Genomic DNA, 25,595 nt, shown 5'->3' with positions numbered 1-25,595 from the left:
GCTTTGGCTCACCCCTCAGCTCTCCCCCTCCTCCTCTCCGCCATTCACTCGATCTCTGCCTCATCCTCTTTATCCTCTCTCCACACAGATAAGCACAAAATGCTCCTTAAAAATAAGACTCTCTCCCCATGTCTCTCTCGTTCTCTCACTGTGTGTGTGTGTGTTGTGACCAAACCCTGCCTAGCTGAGTTTTGCTGTAAGTGTGTGTGCATGTGTGTGTGTGTGTGTGCGCATTGGGTTACTCACCCTCGCTCTCTCCCTGCCTGGCGGTGTGTTGGCAGTGTTCCCAGTCTCTCTCTCTCCGCTGGCGGTCTGCCAACTCCTGTCCTGCTACCGCTGTCGACGCAGACACACACACACCCCCGCACTCCTTCTCCTTCAGCTCCAGCTCCGAGAACCGCATCATCGCCCGCTAAACACACACACACACACAACATACACAGAGACACACACAGAGAAAACAGCCATGAAACCCACTAACCGTCTAGCCCGCGCCGCACACACCTCTCTAAACCTCAATCTGGGCTGAACGACTACCGAAGCAAACAACAAGATCACATTGTGTCAAAAAAGGAGGCCAAAACAAAACAGAACAAAGAGAGAGATAAATGAACAAGCATGGCACATCCAGACACGGTTAGGTTAGACTAGTGCAGTCAGCCACGGTGAGTCCATGCGATCGCTCTTGGGCCCTAGTTCCTGCCATCTCCCTTCCTGAAACATGAACACAGCTAGGAAACACATACGGCTAGCCCTGAGGCTCACAGAGAGAGAAAGAGAAGGAGAAAGAGAAGGAGAGAGAGAGAAAAAAGAAAGGGAGGGCGAGAGAGAGAGAGAGAGAGAGAGAGAGAGAGAGGGAGGGCGAGAGAGAGAGAAAAGGAGGACGCAGTACAGAGCAAGTGAGAGAAAAATAAATAGGGAGCTGATAGAGGGCAGAAGGGGAGAGAAAGCCTGTCTGAGGGGTAGAGTGTGATAAAGAAATGTAAAGAACTGACCTCCCAGTTAGCTGCAGGTTGACTTATATTACTCCCCTCTCGTGATATGACTTCCATCTAAGCAATTAGAACGGGGGGCTCAATATATCTGTCCATCATTTCAATATATCTGTCCATCATTTTCATATCTGTCCATCATTTCAATATATCTGTTCATAATTTCAATATATCTGTCCATCATTTCAATATATCTGTTAATCATTTCAATATATCTGTCCATCATTTTAATATATCTGTTAATAATTTCAATATATCTGTTCATCATTTCAATATATCTGTCCATCATTTCAATATATCTGTCCATCATTTCAATATATCTGTCCATCATTTTCATAATTTCAATATATCTGTCCATCATTTCATGTAGGTATTGTATGTTAAAATGTATTTCTCCACGTCTTTGCAACCCCCTTTCTCAACTCCAGGCCTCTGGGTCCACAGAACTGCTGGTTTTTCTTCTTCCCCACTAATCAAGGATTGGCCAATCATTGACAATAATCAATCAATCAATTAACTACCATGACGGAAAACCAGTAGTACTGAAGACCTGGAAGCTGGGATTGAAGCACCCCTGTTATACACATACAAAATCTAGTAGCCACAGTCCCACCAAGCACACACAAACATAGTCAAATCAAACCAGTGAGTCGATCTATAAACACATTATAAAACTATCAAACCCTTGTTTTCTGAACTGATTTTTTAATTACAATGGGGGAATTGTGTGTATATAATATAACTTAATTGAGTTATTAAGATGATAGTAAACGTGCAGAAATCTAGCATTTGAAAGCTTTTTTTTCCAGCTCTGTATCAGCAATCATAACCAGATGGTTCAAAGGCATGTTCACAACATATGGACAGACGGGTGGAACCAACCAGTAACATAAATGTGCCTCTGCCTTATTCAGATACACCATAATAGGTGTGTGTGTCTAGCCAGAAATGGTATACACATGTGTTTTTAATCTAATCTAACTAGAACCACTGATGTTGGTCTTTAATAAGTAGAAAAGTAGATGCAGTGGATGATCACTCAATAATGCAGCACAGGTGGAATGGGTTCAATCGTGCAGCACTGAATCAGTGTTTGAGTATATAGCATGCGTGTGTTTGTCCATGTGTTCAATGTGTGTGTGTGCGTGTGTGAGAAGCCAGGCACTAATAGCCATTGGGGAGGGATGTGTGACCTTGGACAAGGCCAGGGTGGGTGGGGGGTGGTTGGAAGGGTGGAGGGGACTTTATAAACAAGGAACCCCATCCATCCACCTTTCAGCCCCTCTGGCTCACCTTGGGGTTAAGCACAGCAAGAGGCTACCCCCCCCCCCCCCAGAGCAGAGCACGCTAACAACTTAACCATTGTTGCCTAGACAACTCACAGGGCTAGGTTAACCTATCACTGACTGTCAACAGGCTTAAAATGTCCTCTCATAAACTCTGAGGCAACAGCTAAGGGCTGGGATAAGCCTATAACTCTGGACTAACCCCGCCCTAGTTCAGATAGGGGGAGCAGGTGTCTGATACATAGTCTGATTCTAAGACATCTATATGAAGACATATTGTCTCTCCAAACTACAAGGACCTGCTATGACCCGCTAAAATGAGTGGCAGAATTGACCAGAGTAGTGGGTTTGATTCCTGCATGGACCACATGGGAACTGAAATGTAAACTGTAAAAGGCTTCAGATAAATGGGTCATGTTTATCATCACATCCACAGTTGCTGCCCGCCACCCTAACCCAACTACGGCCGCAGTTCTCTCAACTCACCTGCAGGGCTCGCTGTTCCCGACTCAGCTTGCTAGAGTCTGCATACAGCTCGGTGGTGACACATTTGATGCGGTCGCCCACGTAGCCTGAAGAGTTAGCGATCCTCTTGGTCAGGCTGGTCCTCCGTGAGCCTCTTCGTCCACCCTCTTCGTCCTCATCCCCCTCTCCATGTGACTCCTCTGTGTCTCCAACGCTCCCTCCTTCTCTTTCACTCTCCTTCCCCAGGTCCATGTAGCGATGGATGGGTTGGGAGAAAGTTTGTCTGTCCATCTCTTCTCTCTCCTCTCCAGATGGGCGGTCGCAAGATGATGTGCAATGTCTAGACGTGCGGTCGCCAGACATGCGGCCACGATCCCCAGTTGTACGGTCTACTGCTGTGCGGTCATAATCTCCAGAAGTACGGTCTCCCATCTTGCGGTCGCCAGACGTGCGGTCCCCAGATGTGCGGGCACAGCGCAAGGTGCTTTTGACCTGCTCCCCCTGGTCCCCTGGGTCTGAGGAAGGGCTCTGGTCCTCAGGGCTCTCCTCGGCCTGAGTAACCAGTCCTGGGGAGCCCTGAGGTGGGCTAGAGGCCACACCCGGACAGCCCGTCTCCTGGAGGGGCCTGGGCCTCATACAGGTGGTCTCTGGTTGTCTGTCTGTGTGGGTAGTTCTCAGGGTGGAGCTTGGGCTGGGGTGGTGATGAAGATGATGATGAAGAAGATGATGATGATGCAGTTGGTGTTCTGGCTCCAGCTTCACTTCCCTCATGCTTTGGCCACACTTGTGTTGGTTGCCCCTGGCGATGGGAACGATGACAGGGAGTGGCGGCTTGTTGGCGGTCGGCGTAGACTCTCCATCTGTGTCGGAGTGTACGAGGTCAATGCAGACGATTCTGTCTTTGGAAGGAATACTGGTGCTGGAGGAGGAGAGGGTTCTGGGCTGGCTCCCTCCCCGCTCCCCTGCATCTTTATTGCGATTCACATGGGACCCCTCCCCTGTCTCCACATCACTCCGGCCCCTGTGGGACCCACCAAAATCCTCTGTGAGTCCCCTAGGTTTGTCCTGGCCCTGGCCACGGGACTTGGGCCCCTGATCTACCCGCTCCTGGGCTTTAGATTCTGGGTGTGTGTGCATCAGAGGGTGGGCCATCTCCTGGGAGTTGTAGGTGAGGTACTCTCCAGCATGGTAGGGTAAGGGGTGTTTGGCTGCCAGGTGGGAGGGGTAAAGGCTGTTACTGCCAAGCAGGACGGGGTGAGGGTAGGCCGGGCCCTTCCCTGGCAGAGGGAGAGAGTGGAGGGCCATGCTGTCGGGTACAGAGTAGTGCAGGTATCGGTTGGCGTAGGCCATGCTGTGAGGTAGGTAGGCCTCGCTCTGGGGCAGGTAGAGGTGGCTAGGTGGGTGCCCATTGGCATTCTCTAGACAGGGACGTTTATTATATGGAGACACCTCCTGGGACGTCTCAGCCCTCTTGGGGGCTTTGGGGGGCTTCTCTGTGAAGTTCCTATGATGGCCGGCCATGGGGGAACGTTCTGATTGGCTGGGGCTGTGTTTGGGCCAATCATTATTGGGTTTGGGGGACAGGGGTATTGTGGAAGGAGGATTGAGATTGGAAGGTATTGGGGTAGTATTTGGCTCTCCTACCCTGGGGCAGGATGGGCTGCGTTGCTGGGGCTGGGGCAGGACTCTCTCCAGAGCCTTGTGTTTGATGACGGAGGGAGAGGAGCCTTTCCCTTGGGTGTCTGGGCTGGGCCTGGGGGATGAGGACAGGGCTGGGGGGTGGGGGGTGTGCGTGGGTGGACCCAATGGTGGAGGAGGGTGTAAGGGTGGGCACCACCCAGGAGGAGTGCAAAGTGCTGATCATCTCTGGGGCTTTGGAGGAAGTGCTGCTGACCACTGAGGGGGAGTGGCAGGGTTGGGAGGGGGGTGAGAGGGAGAGGGTCTCTTTCAGGCGCTCCCGGCTCGGGGGATGTCCGTACCGAGGCCCCGGGGACCCCAGAGTCTCCATCTTCACAGGGAAGCCGTTAGGAGGCAGGCCTAACTCCAGCAGCCTTCCAGAGAGGTCCAGAGGCTTTGGGTCTGCTGGGTCTTTGGTAGTCGGGGGCTGGTTCAGTGGGGCTGGCCGCTCAGAGGATAGTTTAGAAGGGGACTGACTGGGTCTCTTCTCACATCCCCCAGCCCTGTGATCCAATGCCCCATCCCTGGGTTTGGGTTTGTGGGGGCTGGGCCGGGCGGGGGAGGGGTGCTCTGGAGCCATGCTGCTCACATAGAACGGGTGAGGCATCGTCTGGGAAGAGGAGGAGGAAGAGGAGGAGGAGGAAGATGATGGTACTATTCTAGAGACTGGCCTCTGTAGGTCCAAGGTGCTGTCGATGTGAGGGGGAGGCAGGGGAGGAGCAGGCTGGGGGAGGCGAGAAGAGGCGCGAGGGGAGGAATCAATGGGAAGGCTACTACTATTACTATTACTCCCACCACTGCTACCACCACTACTACTACTACTACCACTGCTGTTACTGGCTCCTTTGTTGGAGGGTGGTCTACTGGGCTTACTGCTCCTGCTGGGGGGTCTGTCTCGGTCTCTGTCTGTGTGGGGGGGGAGAAGGTGTTGGGGTGGAGGGGGAGGCTGGTGAAGCTGCTGCCCAAACGGAGAGCCCTCGTGGTGGATGCGAGACCTGACACTCAACCCCTTCTCCTGGCAGTGCACCATGGAGGTGGGGGCCACCGATACCGCTGGGATCCTCATGGGAGACCCCACCAGGGGGGAGGAGATGGGGGACGGGGGGTAGGGGGGCATGTAGTAGAGCCTCTCGGCGGCGGAGGCAGCAGCAGGGTTCATGTTACCCCCCTGGGAGGCACAGAGGGACTGGTAGGCCAGGTGCTGGGGCAGGTAGGGGCTGGGCTGATTGAGGAACTGGGCCTTGTACATGCTGAGGGCCGCATACTTGGAAGAGTCCATATAGGGGTAGAGGCCCGCCTCGGGGTACAGCCCCCGGCTCAGCCCCCAGGGCAGACGCAGGTACCCGCCTGCTCCAGCACCAGCACCCCCCAGGCCCAGCTCTGAGAGCTTCTCCCCCCCAGGTCCCACACCTCTCCTGTCCAGCCCTTCTGGCCCCCTATGAAGGCTTGGTGGAGGGCTCTTGTACATGTCATGGTAGCCGTTGGTAGGCTTGCTCCTGTCCATGGAGACGTCAGGCTTGTAGAGGAGGTCTGGAATGCCGTCCCGGTTGTAGCTGAGGGCGGTGGACCCCTCGCGGGGCTTCTCGGCCGACAGCGCTCGGATCCCTGGGTAGACCACGCCGCCATGCATGCGGAGGCCCTCCCGCATCAAGGCATTGCGGTCCATCCCCATGGCGGCCAGGGGGGTTAGCCTGGCATCCACCTACAGGAGAAATAGCACAGGTTAAAACCTGTTATAAATGTGTTATATCCAATTTTATATATCTTGTTGATTTTATTTATTTTAATGCATTAGTCTCTCAGGTGCACTGTTTATTGTTTTATTATTTTAATTTGTCTCGTTTTTAACTTTCCCAACTTGTTTATCACTTTGAAATGCATCCCCTGGAAGAAATGTGCTCAATAAATAATTTGATTTGATGATAAACAATATTATACACATAATACACAAGGTTTACACCTATTCAACTGGTTATACACCACTCTTCAACTGGTTATACACCACTCTTCAACTGGTTATACACCACTCTTCAACTGGTTATACACCACTCTTCAACTGGTTATACACCACTCTTCAACTGATTATACACCACTCTTCAACTGGTTATACACCACTCTTCAACTGGTTATACACCACTCTTCAACTGGTTATACACCACTCTTCAACTGGTTATACACCACTCTTCAACTGATTATACACCACTCTTCAACTGGTTATACACCACTCTTCAACTGGTTATACACCACTCTTCAACTGGTTATACACCACTCTTCAACTGGTTATACACCACTCTTCAACTGGTTATACACCACTCTTCAACTGGTTATACACCACTCTTCAACTGGTTATACACCACTCTTCAACTGATTATACACCACTCTTCAACTGGTTATACACCACTCTTCAACTGGTTATACACCACTCTTCAACTGGTTATACACCACTCTTCAACTGGTTATACACCACTCTTCAACTGGTTATACACCACTCTTCAACTGGTTATACACCACTCTTCAACTGGTTATACACCACTCTTCAACTTGTTATACACCACTCTTCAACTAGTTATACACCACTCTTCAACTGGTTATACACCACTCTTCAACTGGTTATACACCTCTTCAACTAGTTATACACCACTCTTCAACTGGTTATACACCTCTTCAACTAGTTATACACCACTCTTCAACTGGTTATACACCACTCTTCAACTGGTTATACACCTCTTCAACTAGTTATACACCACTCTTCAACTCGTTATACACCTCTTCAACTAGTTATACACCACTCTTCAACTGGTTATACACCTCTTCAACTAGTTATACACCACTCTTCAACTGGTTATACACCTCTTCAACTTGTTATACACCACTCTTCAACTGGTTATAGACCTCTTCAACTTGTTATACACCACTCTTCAACTGGTTATACACCTCTTCAACTTGTTATACACCACTCTTCAACTGGTTATACACCTCTTCAACTTGCCTTATACACCTGTAGCATGTTACAGTATACACACACGGTATGACTTTACTTGTGTGAGGTATGAGGCTATGGTTAACGTCGCTTAACCTTATTATAAACAGTGTTATAACACTAATACACATCTCATACACGGATGACGCACCATGCTTTGTGTGATGTGGTTGCCTTCTCTTAAATCCAGGTTTCTCTGGGTCCCCGCATCACTAACAGGTACTCTCCTAGAAAGAGAAAACACATGGTCAGAATCTTTTGTACACACACACACACACACACACACACACACAGTGGTGTGGCAGTGCTCGAGTTAATGACAAGCTTAAAGGCTTGAGTTTTCAATAGCACCAGCAACACACCAGGCTGAGAAAGAGAGAGAGGTGGGAGGGGCAGAAAGGTGGGGAGAGGGTTTGATGTATCTGCTATAGCAACATCTATCACGACCCTCTCACACAAACACACGCACACACACACTCACATGCCCGCCAGCTGAAGTAGCCCCCCCCACCCAGGGAGTAGACAACGTGCATTGTGGGGCCCAGGCCATTCAGTCACGTTCTCCAAACACTCGTTTTCACTTGTTCGCTCTGGCCTCCTTGACCCTCTCTCTCTCTCTCTCTCCCTCTTTCTCTCCCTCCATTCTGCCTGCCAGCTAAGCGAGGGATGATCATAGTTCACAGACTGCTCCAGTGGGAGGCCATTCAACCTCTGCTACGGATCGTACACACACACACACACACTAATTAATAAACAAACTCCATGGTCATGTATTTCTAAACCCAGACTAGGAAAGTGTTCTCTTCTTAGGTAGCCCACACAGTAGAAAATGGCCCAAAACCGGTCTCTCACACACACACAGCGTCAGAACTTAATACACACTTTGTCGTGACCTGTGTATGGTGAAAGTGCTGGTAGCGACTAGCGAGAGGTCCCTATATAGCCAAGTCAGTCAGTCAGTCAGTCAGTCAGTGAGTGAGTGAGTGAGTGAGTGAGTGAGTGAGTGAGTGAGTGAGTGAGTGAGTGAGTGAGTGAGTGAGTGAGTGAGTGAGTGAGTGAGTGAGTGAGTGAGTGAGTGAGTGAGAGAGAGAGAGAGAGATACTCAGCTCCTCCATCATTGGAAAGAAAGGCGTCTGTGGCTCGAGCTGCCGCGCCACCGGCATGCTGCTTTTATTACAGTGACCCCAAGCTCATTAATCACCCTCTCCCTCGCTCAACCTCTCCCTCGCTTGCGCAGCTCCTCCCTTCCCCCTCTTCTTCCTTGCCTGGAGGCTTGAGCACAACCGAATCCTGCCTGCCTGGCCTGCCCGAACAACATCTGCATGAGATGAAACTGAGAACTCTGAGAACTCTTAAGGTGCCCGCATACTAGGTTCGGTTTGCTCCTAGCAGAAGAACTTGGCTAGACGAAGTGAATGTCTGTGCTTCACATACTCCCTTTAACTAGAGACATTCGCTTGAAAAACAAGAAAGAAGCTGACTGTTTGTCCCTCTTGAGACACCATAGCAACAACATAGCCAGTATACACTTCCTCAAAAAAGTCTGAATTAATCTAAGAAAAATCAAGAAATCTGCAATAGATTTTTACGTTTTTGCCAAGGAGGTCTTAGTCGCGTAATTTTACATTTAACTAAGATTTTTGTGCATTATGTCTCAAGTGACTAGTAGTCTCTCGTTGAATGAAAACAAACACTTAATTGAAGAATCCCATCCATAGTTCCCACTCTTACTAGGAGTAGTACTGTTGACCAATCACTGACGAAGGGGTGTCGACTCCGGCTACCAAACTTAGACAGCCGGAAAAAAAACCCTGCCCAGGGCCGGCGCCAGAACGAATCAGTTGGAGGCGCATTTGATTTCCATAGGGGGGCAGATTTTTTTCATGGGACCTCCTATGTGTGTACGCGTTTGCTCGTGCACTGATTATTTTAACACTAGAACTGCTGGGCCTCGAGGGACCCCCCTTCAAGCTAATTGTGACTGCAACATTCTAACAGTGTAATTAATACATTTCAAATATGCTATCACTAAAACAACTATGAAACAGAAAGCATATGTTTTGGAACGCGGTAACAGCTTCTTTTAATAACAATATAATAAAACAAATATGTAATCACCAATTGTGAATGAAGAACAGGGCGGGCCATTCTATTGTGTTATTATATGGCGGGACGGGACATGCCATACTCTTTTGGTCCAGACAGCATCAGATACATGGGCTACACATACTGAGACAGAGGGGCGCTGTTTCCCTCGCTCTAATGATTTATCTGAGATTGATGCGTCTTTCTGTCGCCGGCGTCTCGGTCAAATAAATTATCAATATTTTAATATTTTATTTGGACGGGCAAGGAGGTACGGTAGGGCGGGCCAGGACCCTTAAGGACGCCCATAATGCTGGCTCTGCCCCTGCCGAACACCAAAACTAACAAAAACGTCACAAATTGTCGTCATAATAATTTATATGGGTGAACTGTTTCCACTGGGAAGCATGTGACAGGCATTATGCCCGGTCATCCCGAATGGCATGGATGTTTTTGTTAGCCCTGTGTGTGTGAGAATCTGCCCGAGAAAGTCTGCAGCCCAAACAGTCAGGATCGTTCTGTTTTACCCGACCCGCCATATCGTCACTTGCACACTGTTTTTTCCATGCACTCATAGGAAACCTTGTCAGGGGGACTGAATTCAGCAGTCGGAAGGGGAAAGAGAAAAAGAGTGGAGCCAGATTGTATGTCGACTGAGGAGCATGGAGAGGTTGAGAGGAGAGAATAGAGGGTGGAGGAGAGGTGGATGGATGGAAAGGCAAACTGACCTCTCCTCCATGACCATCCCATACATTTGGGCCCTCTCGTGACTCATCCATGGGGGAACCGTTCCGTACATCTGTGTAGCGGAGAGCATGTCATTCCCTCATGGGACGCCGGTATACAGTCCGTCTTAAAACACCTCCAACCGACCACCGCTCTGCAAGACAGTTAAAACCAGACGGTGCTATGACGCTCTCCATCGGTCCATCCATGTAGGCCTAAATTCACAATGTTAAGCAATAAACCACATTAAAAGCCTACATAAAATAGCAGAATGCATTAGGCCTACACAGAAACCTGTAGGTGTGGGGTTACAGGTTTCGATTGTTCAATTGGCTCAAGGAATTGGCAACACGAGATCGATTAGGGCAAACGGGGTTCAAAATCAAATCAAATGTTATTGGTCACATGCGCCGAATACAACAGATGCAGACTTTACCGTGAAATGCTTACTTACGAGCCCATTCCCAACAATGCAGAGTTAAAAAGTAAGAAGAATATTTGCACAAAAAAAATAGTCACAATAAAATAATAACGAGGCTATGTACAAGGAGTACCAGTACCAACTTAATGTGCAGGGGTACGAGGTAGTTGAGGTAATACAGTATGTACATGTAGGTAGGGGTAAATGTGACTAGGCAATCAGGATAGATAATAAACAGAGTAGTAGCAGAAGCGTGTGTGAAGAGTGTTAAAGTGTGTCTATATGTGAGTGTGTGTGCAGTGGTGGAAAAAGTACACAATTGTCATACTTGAGTAAAAGTAAAGATACCTTAATAGAAAATGACTCAAGTAAAAGTGAAAGTCACCCAGTAAAATACTACTTGAGTAAAAGACTAAAAGTATTTGGTTTTAAATATACTTAAGTATCAAAAGTAAATGTAATTGCTAAAATGTACTTAAGTATTTTTAAAAAATCATTTCAAATTCATTATATTACGCAAACCAGACGGCACAATTTTCTTTTTTCTTTATGGATAGCCAGGGGCACACTCCAACACTCAGACATAATTTACAAAGCATTTGTGCTTAGTAAATCCGCCAGATCAGGTAGTAGGGATGACCAGGGATGTTCTCTTGATAAGTGTGTGAATGTAAAGAGTACTTTTGAGTGTCAGGGAAACTGTATGGAGAAAACATACTTTTCTTTAGGAATGAAGTAAAAGTAAAAGTTGTCAAAAATATAAATAGTAAATTAAAGTACAAAGTACTTACTTAAGTACTTTCACCACTGTGTGTGTGTCTGTGTTGAAGTGTCAGCGTAGTATGTGTGAGTAGAGTCTAGTGAGTGTGCATAGACCGGTGCAAGAGAGTCCGTGCAAATAAAACACACAATTATACAAAATTATAATAATAATGAAGAGGGTCAATGTAAATAGTCCAGGTAGCGCTTTGATTAACTGTTCAGCAGTCTAATGGCTTGGGGGTAGAAGCTGTTCAGGAGCCTTTTGGTCCCAGACTTGGCACTCCCTGGTTCCACTTGCCGTGCAGTAGCAGAAAGAACAGTCTATCATTTGGGTGGCTGGAGTCAATTTTCAGGGCCTTCCTCTGACACCGCCTGGTATAGAGGTCCTGGTTGGCAGGGAGTTCGGCCCCAGTGATATACCCTCTGTAGCGCCTTGCCCATGTAGCCAATGCACTGTGTAATGTTCAATAGCCTATTGACCATATCCATTGGCACAAAATCCTCAACAATGTGCGCAAACACACACTACTACAAATACCAATTGAGTGGTATTTTTTAAAGGTTAAGGTATTTTTTATGTATTTTCTAAGCCTATAAATGTTTATATATATTATATGTTTAAAATATAGATATTTAATATATAGGCTATATATTTAAAAAAGTGTTTTAGATATTTCCTAGGATAGACAAAGATAATGGCAGCTTTAGCCATTTGTCACGTCAAGGGAGGGTTTCTCTATATTTCTGTAGACCTATAAGGGTAGGCTATATGCTACGTGTCCACCATGCCTAGGCTGTAACTGATTTACAGTGTCCGAGGCTGGAATGTTTGACAGCTACGCCTCTTTACAATACACAGGTGAATAGTAAAAGAACTAGCTGCACATCTTTGAAGAGCTGGTTGTGTGTGGGTATGTGTGTGTGTGTCCAGTGTGTGTGTGTGTGTGTGTCCAGTGTGTGTGTGTGTACAACAGGAGGAAAAGCCAGACCACGTCGACGCCCATCCCCGGTGCTAAGAATAGTTTGCACAACAAACATCTCCCGACGGCAATCCATCAGGCCGTAGCCAGGCGGCAGGCAGACCGGAGAGGGGTAGCCGGGCTACGTTTATAAAACAGACCGCTGGAGCGGAGCACGATTCGCACCATTAAACCACCGGGTGTTTTTAGCAAGCCTCATAACCTGCAGTCCAGCCATTATTATGTGTTGTGTGGGAGGGATCTGCGCGCACAGACAGACAGACAGAGAGAAATAAAGAAATAAAGAGGGGGGGGGGAGAGAGAGAGAGAGAGAGAGAGAGAGAGAGAGAGAGAGAGAGAGAGAGAGAGAGAGAGAGAGAGAGAAAGGAGGAAACTGTGGCGCACAAACAATATTGTGAATACCACCTATATTTATTTATTTATCTTCCCCCACGATTCGTGCTACAACTAGTTGCAAATTGCTAAACACTGTACATAGCTGATAATATAACACTTGAAAACGTCTATCTTTTTGGAACCTTTTTGAGAGCAATGTTTTTGGTTGATGTTGTTACATTTGTTTCTTCTCACTTGATTTTATTTCACTTGCTTTGGCAATGTAAACAAAGCCTCTTTGAAATGAATTGAATATGAGCGAGAGAGAGACAGAGAGAGAGAAAGAGAGAGCGAGACAGAGACAGAGACAGAGAGAGAGAAAAAAAGACCACCAACCAAGAATTCACAAAATGGGACAAACACCAAATTGAGACTCTGCAAAAAATATCCTCTGTGTACAACGTAAAACACCAAATAATGCATGCAAAGCAGAATTAGGCCGATACCCGCTAATTATCAAAATCCAGAAAAGAGACGTTCAATTCTACAACCACCTAAAAGGAAGCGATTCCCAAACCTTCCATAACAAAGCAATCACCTACAGAGAGATGGACCTGGAGAAGAGTCCCCTAAGCAAGCTGGTCCTGGGGCTCTGTTCACAAACACAAACAGACCCCACAGAGCCCCAGGACAGCAACACAATTAGACCCAACCAAATCATGAGAAAACAAAAAGATAATTACTTGACACATTGGAAAGAATTTACAAAAGAACTGAGCAAACTCGCCCTAAACAGAGAGTACACAGTGGCAGAATACCTGACCGCTGTGACTGACCCAAAATTAAGGAAATCTTTGACTATGTACAGACTCAGTGAGCATAGCCTTGCTATTGAGAAAGGCAGCTGTAGGCAGACCTGGCTCTCAAGAGAAGACAGGCTATGTGCACACTGCCCACAAAATGAGGTGGAAACTGAGCTGCACTTCATAACTTCCTGCCAAATGTATGACCATATTAGAGACACATACTTCCCTCAGATTACACAGACCCACAAAGAATTCGAAAACAAATCCAATTTGGATAAACTCCCATATCTATTGGGTGAAATACCACAGTGTGCAATCACAGCAGCAAGATTAGTGACCTGTTGCCACAAGAAAAGGGCAACCAGTGAAGAACAAACACCATTGTAAATACAACTTATATGTATGTTTATTTATTTTCCATTTTGTACTTTAACTATGCACATCATTACAACCCTGTATATAGACATAATATGACACTTGAAATGTCTTTATTATTTTTGAACTTTTGTGAGTGTAATGTTTACTGTAAAAAAATGGATTGTTTAATTCACTTTTGTTTATCATCTATTTCACTTGCTTTGGCAATGTAAACATATGTTTCCCATGCCAATGCATCCCCTTAAATTGAAATTGAATTGAAAGAGAGAGAGAGAGAGAGAGGGCAAACAGTGAGAGAGACCTCAGTTCCAGTCCGATCTCGTTTCCTTTTACTATCACGACTTCAACTCCATCTGACCTGTCATATGGGGAGGAACAATAATGTCCTCTCGGCCAGCACTCAACCAACTCCCCAGGCTGTCCTCCTTTCAGTTGTTATTCCTCAGGAGAGAAGAATGGAAGGTGTGTGTGTGTGTGTGGTAGAGCAGTGGTATGGTCATCAATTCATAAAATACGAGAAAAATCTGGTAAATAAATATATAGTCTTCATTCGCACAACAACTGGCTAAACTGTCTGGAGATTAAACTACATTTTAATGTTTAGGCTACGTGACATTACTGATATATGTTAAAAACAACAAACACATTATATTGATTTGGGTGGTGTAGGCTATAAATCTGGAAATGTGTTAATTTTTCTGTGTCTGGCATGCTGCTGTGCAAGTCCTTCTCTCTATATCGACCGGCAGGCTCGAGCGAACTGTGACGAGCAGGGCCGGGGGAGTGGGCCCGGGGCCAACTCTCTCTGAAGTGCAGCGGCTCGAGCTCCTGCTCTAAAAAAAAAATGCAGTGTGACGCAGGATAATCTCTGCAGCGACGGGGGCGAGGAGTGAGGATTAACACGGATTAATGCACACACCACTACGCAGGGCTCGGGTTTGTGTGTGTGCACGCTGCCAAAACGAAAAGAAAGCGCATACCACTTGGGATGACCGAGAATAAAACATCGAAAACAAAGCTAAGAAAGGCTTAAAAGTCACGTCTAGAGATTAGCTTTCCTGCAATATATTCACCACTTCAAAATGAAGGCTGCGTCTTTGCCCGTAATGCCAGGGGGGGCCCATAATTTGTCTCGTTTAAGGTAATACAAGGATTACAGGTGTGCCTCAATTGTTGGAAATAAAATAATAGTTCTCAATGGGTCTTTTGATATCTATCACTTTTTTTAAAATTATTTTGTAACATTCATTACCAGGATCATTATGCCGAACAAAGACAACAAATGTAGCAACCCTTTCTCCAGGGTCCTTGTTATCCGGGATCCTACCCCATTGCAGTTGGTTAAGGTTAGGATTGGCAAGGGTTACGGTCATGGAGAGGTCTCCAGTCCCCCAGTTTTCTCATTCACTCTCGTGCGTAACAGCACATCTCGAGAGACACGCAGCTGCCAAAAGAGAGAGTGTCTGTGTGTTTGCGTTCCAGCGTGTGTGTGTGTCATAGAGAGAGACTGGGGTAGGGAAACTCCGAGACAGCTCCCTGTAGACACAGAAAGAGAGACGTGGGCAGGCCTCCAGCGCTGCACGATAGGCAGACAGCGGCAGATAGAGGGGCTCAAACGGGCAGAGGAGGGCTTTCACTTCCCACTCCACATGATCCAACAATCCCGTAGTCAGTATGCAGCAGTTTATTCCGTAACACACAGGGACTAAATGTGAGAGAAGGGGACAGTGTCACAACATGACCCCATGGAAAGTCAGAAACTCAATTCCAGAAATAATTCCACAACCAAGTCTGAATCACTCCTAATCCCAACTATGTAGTACAATGTATCCACAATTGTCAACAAATTATCAGCATGGGGACGGCTACATTATACTTATCACTTATTTACCAGCTTATTAGTGGCTTTCCTCATGACTTTACCTGAATATTTTGGGGTAATCTTAGACAAGCTTTTATTTTGAAGGGGTGACTTTTAAGTCATGCATTACTCAGATGTTAAACTTACAATACATTTTAGTACATTTTGTACCAAATCTATGAACTGTGTTTTTAAAAGTCTAGTGACTCCTTACGCTTAATATGTTTCTACTTGTCATGCAGTGAAAGTTGATGCCTCCGGTTTCCTTTTTGGTTTCCTTTTATTTTCCTATTGATAGCTTGGCTCTTATTTTTCTGGTGGACCAGTGGTTGGTGTGCTTTATCCCTGGTCCAGATGTTACTACCTGTGTCTTTAGGGCAGCCATGGCCCAAATGTGTTTCTAGGCTGGTCCTTGTAGGTCGTACAGGCTATACTATTAGTAACCTTAGGACCACTATGCGAATATATTGTATTTGTGTGTGTGTGTGTGTGTGTGTGTGAGAGAGTGATTGGGTTGAGTGTGAATGTGAACAATAGTTACTTAAACACTTGAAGTACTCCCCTGCCACGAACTTGACATTATCCAGGAACTTGACCACAAGCTCAAAGCAGCTCAGTTTGGCCTGAAGTCGTTTTTATTTCTGAGAACATATTTGTTTCTATCTAGGTAAGATAGTGGACTGTGGACATATCTTGCACTTGGAGTATTTGATAAATGTAGTATTCATTGTCCTAGCTTTTAGAGTTTGGAAAGAACATGTTCCTATCAGCACCAGAACTCTGAAGTGAAGCATGTTAGTTTTTTCCCCTCTTGTGATCATATTTGCTGTTATTTTTGTATTATTTTTGTATTACTACAACCTCCTCCAATTTGTCTGAAAGAAGTGGGCCGTTCAATGTGGAGCAATCGAGTGCTACAGAATGTATGACTGCTAATCGTGCTTGTAGTCATCTGTGTCTTGCATTTCCTGGCAAGGTTTTATTGCCCCGTGTAGCTCAGTTGGTAGAGTATGGCGTTTGCAACGCCAGGGTTGTGGGTTCGATTCCCACGGGGGGCCAGTATGAAAAATGTATGCACTCACTAACTGTAAGTCGCTCTGGATAAGAGCGTCTGCTAAATGACTAAAATGTAAATGTAAATGTACATATGAATCTATAATTTCCATATAGCGAACAAAGTCATGACCAATGAAATACATAACCCTACAATTGGGACATTGTGTCCATGCACGCAGTCCCGTGGCAGAGGGAGTGGGGAGGTTGAGGAGGGAACGGACGAGAGAGAGAGCTCCACTATAGTGCACACACACACACACACACACACACACATACACACGGGGAGAGGGAGAAAGACAGAGACAGAGACCATTGTAAATACAACCTATGTTTATTTATTTTCCCTTTTGTACATTAACTATTTGCACATCATTACAACACGGTATATAGACATAATATGACACTTGAAATGTCTTTATTCTTTTGGAACTTTTGTGAGTGTAATGTTTACTGTTAATTTTTTATTGTTTATTTCATTTTTGTTTATTATCTATTTCACTTGCTTTGGCAATGTAAACATATGTTCCCATGCCAATAAAGCCCCTTAAATAGAATAGAATAGAATATAATTGAATTGAGAGAGAGAGAGAGAGAGAGAGGGGGGGGGGGGTCCATTATTTGCGCGCGGGCTGTAAACAGGGCCTCGCGCCCTCCCGCCACACAGGCGAAAGCAAGTCAGTGCGGGAGGATTGACCCCGCAGCATGACCGCCAACAACGCCGACATTGTGTGGCCCGTGCTGTCACTGGAGAACCGGCGACGGCCGCTGAACCAGGCCATTCATTCCGGCCCAGATTAGGACTAAATTGACCTTTTATGTCCCCAGAGGGGCCAGGATTTTAGTAACAAGGATGCGCATGTTAGTCGCCTTAGTAGGCAGGGCAAACCCGTTTTGGTGATTTCTGGTAGGCCAATATCATCAAAATAAAATCAATCACAGCACGTTTTTAGATCCATTCAGCAGTGTTTTACCTGACAATACCATTGGAAATTAATGTTGAAAGTACCATTTATATTGCTAAAACTTAAGTTGAAAATTATGCTGTAGCTGCTTCCTGTTGACAAGACATTTTGATAAATAGCCCAATGTCAAAACACTGTTTTAACGTGTCCAAATCAATAACCAATATGCAGAAACAGTTTGTGATATTGAAAACATAAAATGTAATATCTACACATACTGTAATCATAGTAATCATGCGCAACAATAGTATTCATATTATTACTTTTTTTAACGAACCACCTTATAAACTGTACACACACCAAAAACCCTGTTGTTTTGACGTGCCCATAAATCCCTGATATCGATTAGGGGGGGAAATCAGGTTGTATGCACTGTTGAAACTAACACAACAACAAAAAACACATGGGAACTGGAGATATTTTTTACATTACTGGTTAGAGAACAACCTGCAGAACACAGCTACATTTTGGAATGTTGCATTTTTATTTGTGGGTCACCAAAACGGAAAGAGAAATGCAACACTTGTCAATAACTCATATCGATATCACGTTGAAATCAATTGTGCGAGAGGGGGGAGATGAGGTTGCACGTCCTGTAAAAACTAACTCAGCTCAAAAACCACACGGAATCTGTGAATAATATGTACATCACTGGTTAGAGGACAATTTGTAGAAGACAGCTAGCTACATTTTGATATGTTGCATTTGAATTCAAGTGGGTCGCCAATGTTGTAAGTGTAACACAACACTTTCTGTTAATCACACGCTGAAATCAATAGAACAGGGGGCAAACCTTTGGGGTGTAACGCTGTTTAAACTAACACTATTCCACGGCCACACGGAAACTTGGAATAACCTATAGGCCTACATGGTTGGTTAGATGAGAACTTGTAGAAGGAGGCTTATGTATATTTTGGAATGTCAGATGTTGATTTCTGGAGGCTGCCATCATGGAAAAGGTAACAAACCACTTCATCTGTTAGTTAATTTAAACGAATCATGATGCGGCATAGGATATCAACAGTGACAATGGTTGGCTGCTATTTAAGTGATAGTTTGACTGTCCAATCCATGTATTGGTGGTGTGTGGCCAGCAACTTTTATAGACTTACTGTCCCACATTTTCTGTGCCATTTCATTAACTCCGCATTCTATGTGGTTCTAAGTCCTGCGCATCCCAGAGTGTGTGACAAAATCAACTGTTGTGTAATTCCATTCAATTTTATTGGGTGAAAATGCAAGCTTGTGTAAGGTAGTAACACAAACTGTCCACATTAGGTAAATTACCTCAACATACAATAATTTAATATGGCAAAATAATTAAACATGTCAGTTTAAGATGAAAGTATATGTTGCCCACTCACAAACTATTGCAACAATGACATCTACACACAGTGGCCAGTTTATTAGGTACACCCATCTAGTACTGGGTCGACCCCCGGTTGCCTCCAGAACAGCCTGAATTCTTCGGGGCATGGAAACGTTGCTCAATTGGTATAAAGGGACCTACGTGTGCCAGGAAAACATTCCCCACACCATTACACCACCAGCCTGTACCATTGACACAAGGCAGGATAGGGCCATGGACTCATGCTGCTTACGCCAAACCATTACTCTGCCATCAGCATGACGCAACAGGAACCGGGATTCGTCGTACCTGGCGATGTTTTTCCACTCCTCAATTGTCCAGTGTTGGTGATCACGTGCCCACTGGAGCCGCTTCTTCTTGTTTTTAGCTGATAGGAGTGGAACCCGGTGTGGTCCTCTGCTGCAATAGCCCATCCGTGACCAGCTCCGACGAGTTGTGCTTTCTGAGATGACGTTCTGCACACAACTGTTGTACTGCGCTGTTATTTGCCTGTTTGTGGCCCACCTGTTAGCTTGCACGATTCTTGCCATTCTCATTCGACCTCTCATCAACGAGCTGTTTTCGCCCACAGGACTGCCACTGGATGTTTTTTGTTTGTTGCACCATTCTCGGTAAACCCTAGACACTGTCGTTGTGAAAAGCCCAGGAGGCCAGCCATTTCTAAGATACTGGAACCGGCGCGCCTGGCACCGACGATCATACCACGCTCAAAGTCACTTAGGTCACTCGTTTCGCCCATTCTAACATTCTATCGAAAAGTAACTGAATTTCTCTATGCCTGTCGGCCTACTTTATATGGTAAACCACGGCCACGTGACTTACTGTCTGTAGGAGCGAACCATTTGTGAAAGGGGTGGTGTACCTAATACACTGTCTGTCTACAGTGTATTCCTCAATCATTTAACCATTAGAGCGTTAAATGCTCTCAAACACAATTTAACCGGGTGCTCTTGACTACAGCCTCCATAGTGTCTGTGCAGCAGCCTGAACGTTTAACATCCCTAGCCTTTTCTTTCAAACATCCTATTACACATTTTTGAGATTTGAGAAATCCCCCACTGGGCACAAAAGTCAATTCAATGTACTGATTCAATGTAATTTCATTGAAATGGCGTGGAAACAACGTTGATTCAACCAGTGTGTGCCCAGTGGGCCATGGCTCAATCTATATGCAGATATTTGGGAATATAATATCCCCTGAATCAAATGTCTTCTTTTGCTTTAAATTATTGGCTGCGAATGTGATGGAAGTGGCTGTGAATCAGATAGGCCTACTGTGTGATTACATTACCTTCAAATTATCCATGCTGCTGCTATGCTTCAAATTAAAGGTTTAATGCAGGATTTCTATGTAACACGCACATAAGGGGGTACTACATTTAGTTGTTTGTACAGTAACCGGAAAAGGTTGGGAACCACTGGCCTAGCCCACGTCTCGCATGTAAATCCAAACAGTGCGTAATTAAGAACTTTATGGTTCGGTGGAAAATTAATGTTATCGTGAGCAGTGTAATACAAATAAGGCTACATACACACACACACACACACACACACACACACACACCCTCGAACTGCTGCGCTCTGTGCAGGGTGTCTGTAGGATTTCGTCAGCTGTAGGCGGTAACATCTAAAAACAAAAGGGCCCGCTTGATCAAGATGGGGCCTGCTGAGACGAAAAGGAGGACGAGGGGCTGGCGAAGTCATCCTCAGCATCCTCTCCCAAAATTCTAATTCAGTGAGGTCATGAACATAGGCCAAATAAACAATCTACCTTGCACAAAAGCAACATTATTAGAATGAAAATATCAACACACTCCAGGTCGGACCAAAGAAGGACCGGGATGGTTGACACACTTAATTCTGACCTGTATTCATTTGTTCCCCATTCAATGAAAGAAGAACAGTATCTCACACCAGGCTATTTATCGTCACAGGCCTACACGCTGTGGGTGCTATATGGGGGCAGTGACACGTCTCCCTGCGGGGAAGTGATCCGTGTGCTCCGGGCCTCGGCGGAACTAAAAGCTCTGTGAAGCAGAGAGAAAAAAGGCCTCTCCCGTTTCAGCGCGAGGTCCCAGGAGGCCTGGACCGAGGCCCAGCTTCAATCAAACCATGACATCTCCTCCGGGAGGCGTACAGCGCACCGAAACTCGATCTCCCCCAGCTCTCAGCCATGCCTTCACTTTTGTTCACATGCACCTCGCATGAGCAGCCAAGAGCGCAGCGGTGGTGTTGGGATTGTTGTTTTATTCAGTGAGAGAACACAAACAACAACAACTGACATTAGCCTAAAAAGGGAGGGCTGAAGCTTTGTCTCAGCAACGCTGTAAACAGAAAACATTGCCTATATTCTGGCCTACAATCAATCGCAGGACAACAACATAATGAATGACAGGGGATATACCAACACAAGCTCCAAAGAAAACTACATGCCTTGCCATAACTGCAGGTGGGATATACTGTGAATCATAAAAACATGGTTATTTTTTAATAAGTCATACTGTCATGATTTCTCACTTCCCATACAGAAGGTTTACTGTCCATTTCACCTTTGCACCATATCGAACCAAAGTCAGGTGACACAGACATGGTCGTCCACATGGTCACAGAGGATTATATTGACATATTAGCGCATGGATTCCCCCTCATAGATCTATTGATTTCAGCTGATTACAAAGCGGCCCAACAGCGGTTAATGGGTTTAGAATGGAGGCGGTGAGATTGTCCCTGTGTGCGGCAGATTATCATCCCCATTCCGCCCCGCGGGGAGCCTAGAGACGCTGTCACAAATACGAGATACATCAAACCGCAGGACAATAGCCTGCCAGGCTCCGGGTAGACAGAAGGGTAGGCTTTACCCTTCCCGATCCAATCATTTAAGGGGATAAACGCAATATTGACCTAAGATCAGTGTCTTTGCAATCTTCTTCCTGCTCCATTGATAAAGTCCCTCGGCCGATCTGCCCATATGGACATGGTGGTATAGTGTATGGAGAGATCATAACTCGAGCGCAACGAGAGGAAACAATGACCTTCCTACACGTGATGGAGAGCTATTCAATGAAATAACATGCAACAACATACGCTATAACAGGCTAATCTACTGCACGGTCAGGGGGGAAAACAAATGATCGAATAACATGCAAACACCAAAATAACTTCAAATACTCCCCAAAACGGGGCCTCCCATGTTCTTCTTCCTTTCATGTCTAGTTTCCTGTCCCCTCTCTCTCTTTCCATCCCTCTCCTCCGTTATTGTTCATTCAAGGTCTCATGTGGGCACATAATACACCCCCCCCCCACACAATCCTCCTCCTCTCTCTTTCTCTCTCTCTCGTGCATAATTTTGACCTCTGGGCGCGAACAGACACCTGGAGAATGGATCAGCACGGCTGACCTCATCTCACGAGCATAGTGGAAAATTATGCGCTAAACAGTCCAATGGGATGCTATAAAAAGAAACTGCAACCAGAACAAAATCTAAATCAGCTGTTTTAGACTTTATGAAGTATAGTAGCCTGAGGGGGAATCAACTCAGTGAGATTGAAAGTCCAAGTATAGGTCTGCTGATTAAACGTTAGCCTATGCACATAACACAGCTTTAGGAAGAAGCGGGTCGTTTACTCTGGGTCATTCAGACACTCTTATCCAGTCTTTCAATAATTCCACAAAGAATGATACAACAACCACGTAATGCGCCCAACTTTAATAAAAAACGTTATTATTTTTTTTAAAGGGTCTCTAACGAACAATTACATTTGACATTTTAGTCATTTAGCAGACGCTCTTATCTAGAGCAACTTACAGTTAGTGAATGCATACATGTATTTTTTTATTTACAATTATGCACCGCCCATGGGTCTCCCGGTCGCGGCCGGTTGCGACAGAGCCTGGACAACAATCACAATAAATCTAGCATAGACCTACAGTGGCATTGTCCAACAAATCTATAAGATCTTGGCTAAATATGGATACCTCTCCCAGTTACCCTATGCTGTGTGTGTGTGTGTGTGTGTGTGTGTGTGTGTGTGTGTGTGTGTGTACGCTCTGTGCTGTGCGCAAGGCTTGGAGGAAGGCAAACAAAACCAACACGCAACTTGTCAATATATAACCTATATGGAATTTTGTAATTGGAAACAGAATACCTTCCACTGGACACAGATGTCAGTTCAATGTCCAGTTCTGATTTACATTTGGTTGAGTCATCAACTAACGGTAATTCAACGTGAAATAAACCAAATATTTCACCCATTGGATTTAGTTTAAAAGTTAGGTGAAATAATGGAACGTTTTGATTGAAATGACATGGAAACAACGTTGATTCGACCAGTTCTTTAACCATCTCAAATGTAATATTTCCATTGGGAAAGCACACCCTTCTCTCGCTTCTACTATGAGTCCGTTTGCACAGACCAAAACCTCTATCCAAATAAACCACTTATTAATTTCCCACTTTCAGGGTACTTATTATCATTGCTGAGTCATGTCATGGGACAATCGTAACGCAAGCTCTTACTTTGACTTTGGTCCTCTGCCTATCGGTCTATTTGAAGTGATCACTTCTCTGCCACAATGACTAGGGGGGAAACACTATGTCAGAAATCACGGTTCCACCTATACCAGCTCAAGGCGGTTGGGGAAAGAGTATGCCATGGCCCGTGTAATTTCCTTCCCAGCCGTGCGTAGTAGGCCTAGGCCTATGCTATAAACGCAGGCAAGCGAAGGAGCCTATATGTATTTTTAATTACAAGGCTAAACAGGGTGTGGGTGTTTGTGCATATGCTGGTGTATTTGCAGGGGAGTTTGTATACCAGAGAGACGATTTGGTCGACTCCAATATTCTACAACTCTAACTAATACCAATGAGCTGGAAACAATGAGAGACAATAGGAGACATCGATCGCACCCCAATTAGTGTTCTATCACTGGCCCGAGGACACACGCCTCATGCGCGGCGAGAAACCATACAGTCATTGCGAGAAACCCTGGCACTGGGCTATGGCTGCGTGCGCAGCTAGAACATGGACAGGAGTGACAATAGACCTATATGGAAGAAAACTATCTCCCCAAAAGTTAAGGAATTTGCTGGTGCAAGGTGGTGATTTAAGACTAAAACTGCTAGGCAGGCAAAAAGCTCTGCAGCCTGTATCCCAGATCGGGTTCAAATGACAGAGAGAGATGGAGTGTGTTGAACCGTGTGTGAACGGAACAATCCGCTCCTCTTGGCAGGGCGAGGCTGGATTCCGTAACCTTGTTTAGGGCGCGCACACGCACATATTAAGAACACTTGATTCAAGAACAATTCGATCTGGTGAAGAAAATAAGATTGATTTAGTAGCCTTGCCTACTTCAGTCTTATCAGTCACTTTCCATCCAACCGTTCTCGGGACCGTTCGCTGAGGGGAGAAGCCTCCTCCTGTATGACTTTACGACTCATCAATCTAACGGTTGACAGGACGGCCCCGGACGCCAAGCACAGGGCCGAATGACTAACTAAACCCATGTTATTTATCAACCACATGCCACTGCCCCGCCGAAACACACAAAGACCACCCTATGCGCTATTCTTAGAAGTTGGCGTTCCGCTTTCTCCCCACTTCTCGCTCTCTCAGCCACGCAGACACGGAGATGAAATCACTCCGAACCTGTATAGTAGAACTTGACATTATTCTCTTACAGGCTTATTACACTTCTGGTTTTGACAGAGTCAGGTTGGAGAAAATGAATTTGTCGTTGTGGTGGTGAAAGGCTATCCACAATAGGCTATCCTCTCATAGGCGGGGGGAGATCACGGTTTATAACCATTAAACAGTGGCAAAACGAATACAAGACCCACCAAAACCAAACGTCTTTATTACCCACATAATTGTCTTACCTGGTCAATAGCCTCTATTTCCAACTTTCCTTTTCCTGTTTTTCCAAGTTGTTCACGGCTCTGAGCAAAGATTCGTGCGTGGAGGTTACGATTCCTTTATAAAAGCATAGACATTCCGGGCCAATGAATATTCAAACCGTTGGATATAAATATGCAGAAGTGTTTCTAACAGGTTATTTACTTGTCAGTCAATTACACCAAATGTTATAGTGTTTCCTTTACACTCGCACAATACTTTTTCACAGTGAAATGTCAATATGTTTCCACACGAGAGAAAATGTCGTCAAAATCGACTTCGTGTGACAAATTCCTAGAAATAAGGTTTCCAATCATCCTTTATAGAACGTCCCAGTGGCTGGTAACGTACAGTTTAGCAGTGCGCAAGGATACAGGTGGCGAGGTCCGCGGACTCCAGAAATTCATTCAGCTCGGTCGTATCTCGCAGCGCCATGTTTGGTTTTATCTGAGCATGCCGTTTCAAAGCTCTTACTTCCAATCACAATCTATTCCGAATATATAGTATTTATCTCCGGCGATATTGGGAAAAAGGTCGGGAATGTTGATCTTTCCGTCGTTTTTTCTCTGAAAGCTGCTGGTAG

General features: G+C 45.6%; 1 protein-coding gene across 1 annotated transcript in view; it reads right to left on the bottom strand.

Moving 5' to 3' along the window:
- LOC121571602 (BCL-6 corepressor) overlaps positions 1-25,346 on the bottom strand; it is a 56,653-nt gene extending 31,307 nt beyond the window's left edge. Inside the window, exons 1-7 of the mRNA XM_045212122.1 lie at positions 24,997-25,346; positions 10,214-10,365; positions 7,552-7,627; positions 4,546-6,122; positions 2,765-4,496; positions 996-1,052; positions 247-412 (exon numbers count right to left, since the gene is read on the bottom strand). Of these exons, the coding sequence (XP_045068057.1) occupies positions 247-412; positions 996-1,052; positions 2,765-4,496; positions 4,546-6,122; positions 7,552-7,627; positions 10,214-10,302 (3,697 nt within the window). The 5' untranslated portion in view covers positions 10,303-10,365; positions 24,997-25,346. The remainder of the gene's footprint in view (positions 1-246; positions 413-995; positions 1,053-2,764; positions 4,497-4,545; positions 6,123-7,551; positions 7,628-10,213; positions 10,366-24,996) is intronic.
- Positions 25,347-25,595: the final 249 nt, after the last annotated feature.

This window comes from Coregonus clupeaformis, chromosome 40 (assembly GCF_020615455.1).
Source record: "Coregonus clupeaformis isolate EN_2021a chromosome 40, ASM2061545v1, whole genome shotgun sequence".
NCBI lineage: Eukaryota > Metazoa > Chordata > Actinopteri > Salmoniformes > Salmonidae > Coregonus > Coregonus clupeaformis.
The sequence above is the reverse complement of the archived record's forward strand: the minus strand, read 5'-3'. Positions and strand labels throughout refer to the sequence as shown.